The sequence below is a fragment of the Apis dorsata genome, unplaced genomic scaffold (assembly GCF_000469605.1).
Source record: "Apis dorsata unplaced genomic scaffold, Apis dorsata 1.3 scaffold_390, whole genome shotgun sequence".
Lineage (NCBI taxonomy): Eukaryota > Metazoa > Arthropoda > Insecta > Hymenoptera > Apidae > Apis > Apis dorsata.
The window spans coordinates 1-1301 of record NW_006263651.1 but is presented as its reverse complement, the minus strand read 5'-3'; the positions used below and the strand labels follow the sequence as shown (position 1 = coordinate 1301).

The 1301-nt window shown below is 21.5% G+C and overlaps 1 protein-coding gene across 4 annotated transcripts in view; it reads left to right on the top strand.

Annotated features, from left to right (window-relative positions):
• The window catches only part of LOC102677760, a 3290-nt gene extending 2134 nt beyond the window's left edge, over positions 1-1156 (top strand). For all 4 annotated transcript variants that reach the window (XM_006619140.2, XM_031512128.1, XM_031512127.1 and 1 more), the window contains exons 3-5: positions 325-546; positions 726-854; positions 951-1156. In XM_006619140.2, coding sequence (XP_006619203.2) covers positions 325-546; positions 726-854; positions 951-1139 — 540 coding nt within the window. In that variant the 3' untranslated portion in view covers positions 1140-1156. The remainder of the gene's footprint in view (positions 1-324; positions 547-725; positions 855-950) is intronic.
• The last annotated feature ends 145 nt before the right edge of the window (positions 1157-1301 follow it).

Genomic DNA, 1301 nt, shown 5'->3' with positions numbered 1-1301 from the left:
ATAATATATTTTATTTTATATGGATTAATTTTTAATATTTTTATAATGAAAATTTGAATAAATTTATTATAATAATCTCCTTACTATAATTTACTATATATATATACTATAATACTTGTTATTTGCACATAAATTAATAAGTAATAATTATAATTTTTTGGAGTATTATATATTATCCAAAAGAATGTGTTAATTAAAATCTATTTGGATTTTATGTATAAAAATTACTATTAATCAATTATATAAATATCAATTTAATATAAATATAATAATATAAATATGATAATAATAATGAAGAAAATGGAAATAATTTTTTATTAACAGGATGCAGAGCAATGTGGTCAAGTAATGGCTGGTGGTGACAGTATGCGTATACAACCTGGTCAAACGCATCAAATAGGTGTGAACAGAACTCAAGATGATGCTATGGTGGGTTATGTATTTCAACGACCAACAGAAGCAGAATTTAATGCTCAATCTTCAACATTTCAAACAAAACAAGCACCTCGTGCTTGGGCTCTTGCAGATGATGCTATTATTGATAATGTAAGTAAACTAAACATTTAAAATCAAAATATATTACATGTACAACATACACATACACAATTGTTTAAAAAAATTATTAAATTTGTATTTCAATACTTTGAAAGAGTAGACAATAAATAAATAATTTTATAAATAAATATATATCTATTTTTTTATTTCATCGTTTAAATAATTTCTAGAATCCAGAAAAATGGAAATATCCCATTACTAAACTGAGTGTACCACAACAGAATCAACCTCAACAATTAGGTCTACAAACTATGAATAATGTTCATCTACCTTATGAAATCCATCCAATGCAACTTAAAGTAAGTTATATATTTCTTAATATTATTATTAATAGAACAAATTTTTTTTTATTTTGAAATTTGGAAATTAATAGTTACATTTTTTATGCCGCACAGAGTGGAGCACCAGGAACAGAACATTTAGTTTATCTTAATAATCAAATGACAGCACAACAACAAGTTGCTCTCTTTCATCATCAACAGCAACAACAACAGCAACAGTTCAGGAATGGCCAGGTAAGCATATTTCTTATGAATTATTTTAATATTTTAATATTTTTAATAATAGTAAAAAATTATAAATAGATTTGAAAATAAATCTGTTGAATACTAATATTTTTTTTTAAATGGATAAATTATTTTTATTAAATTATTAATAAATTAAACAATATATATAAATATATATAATATATATAGATATATATTTAATATATATTATATATATTATATTATTTTATATATTATATA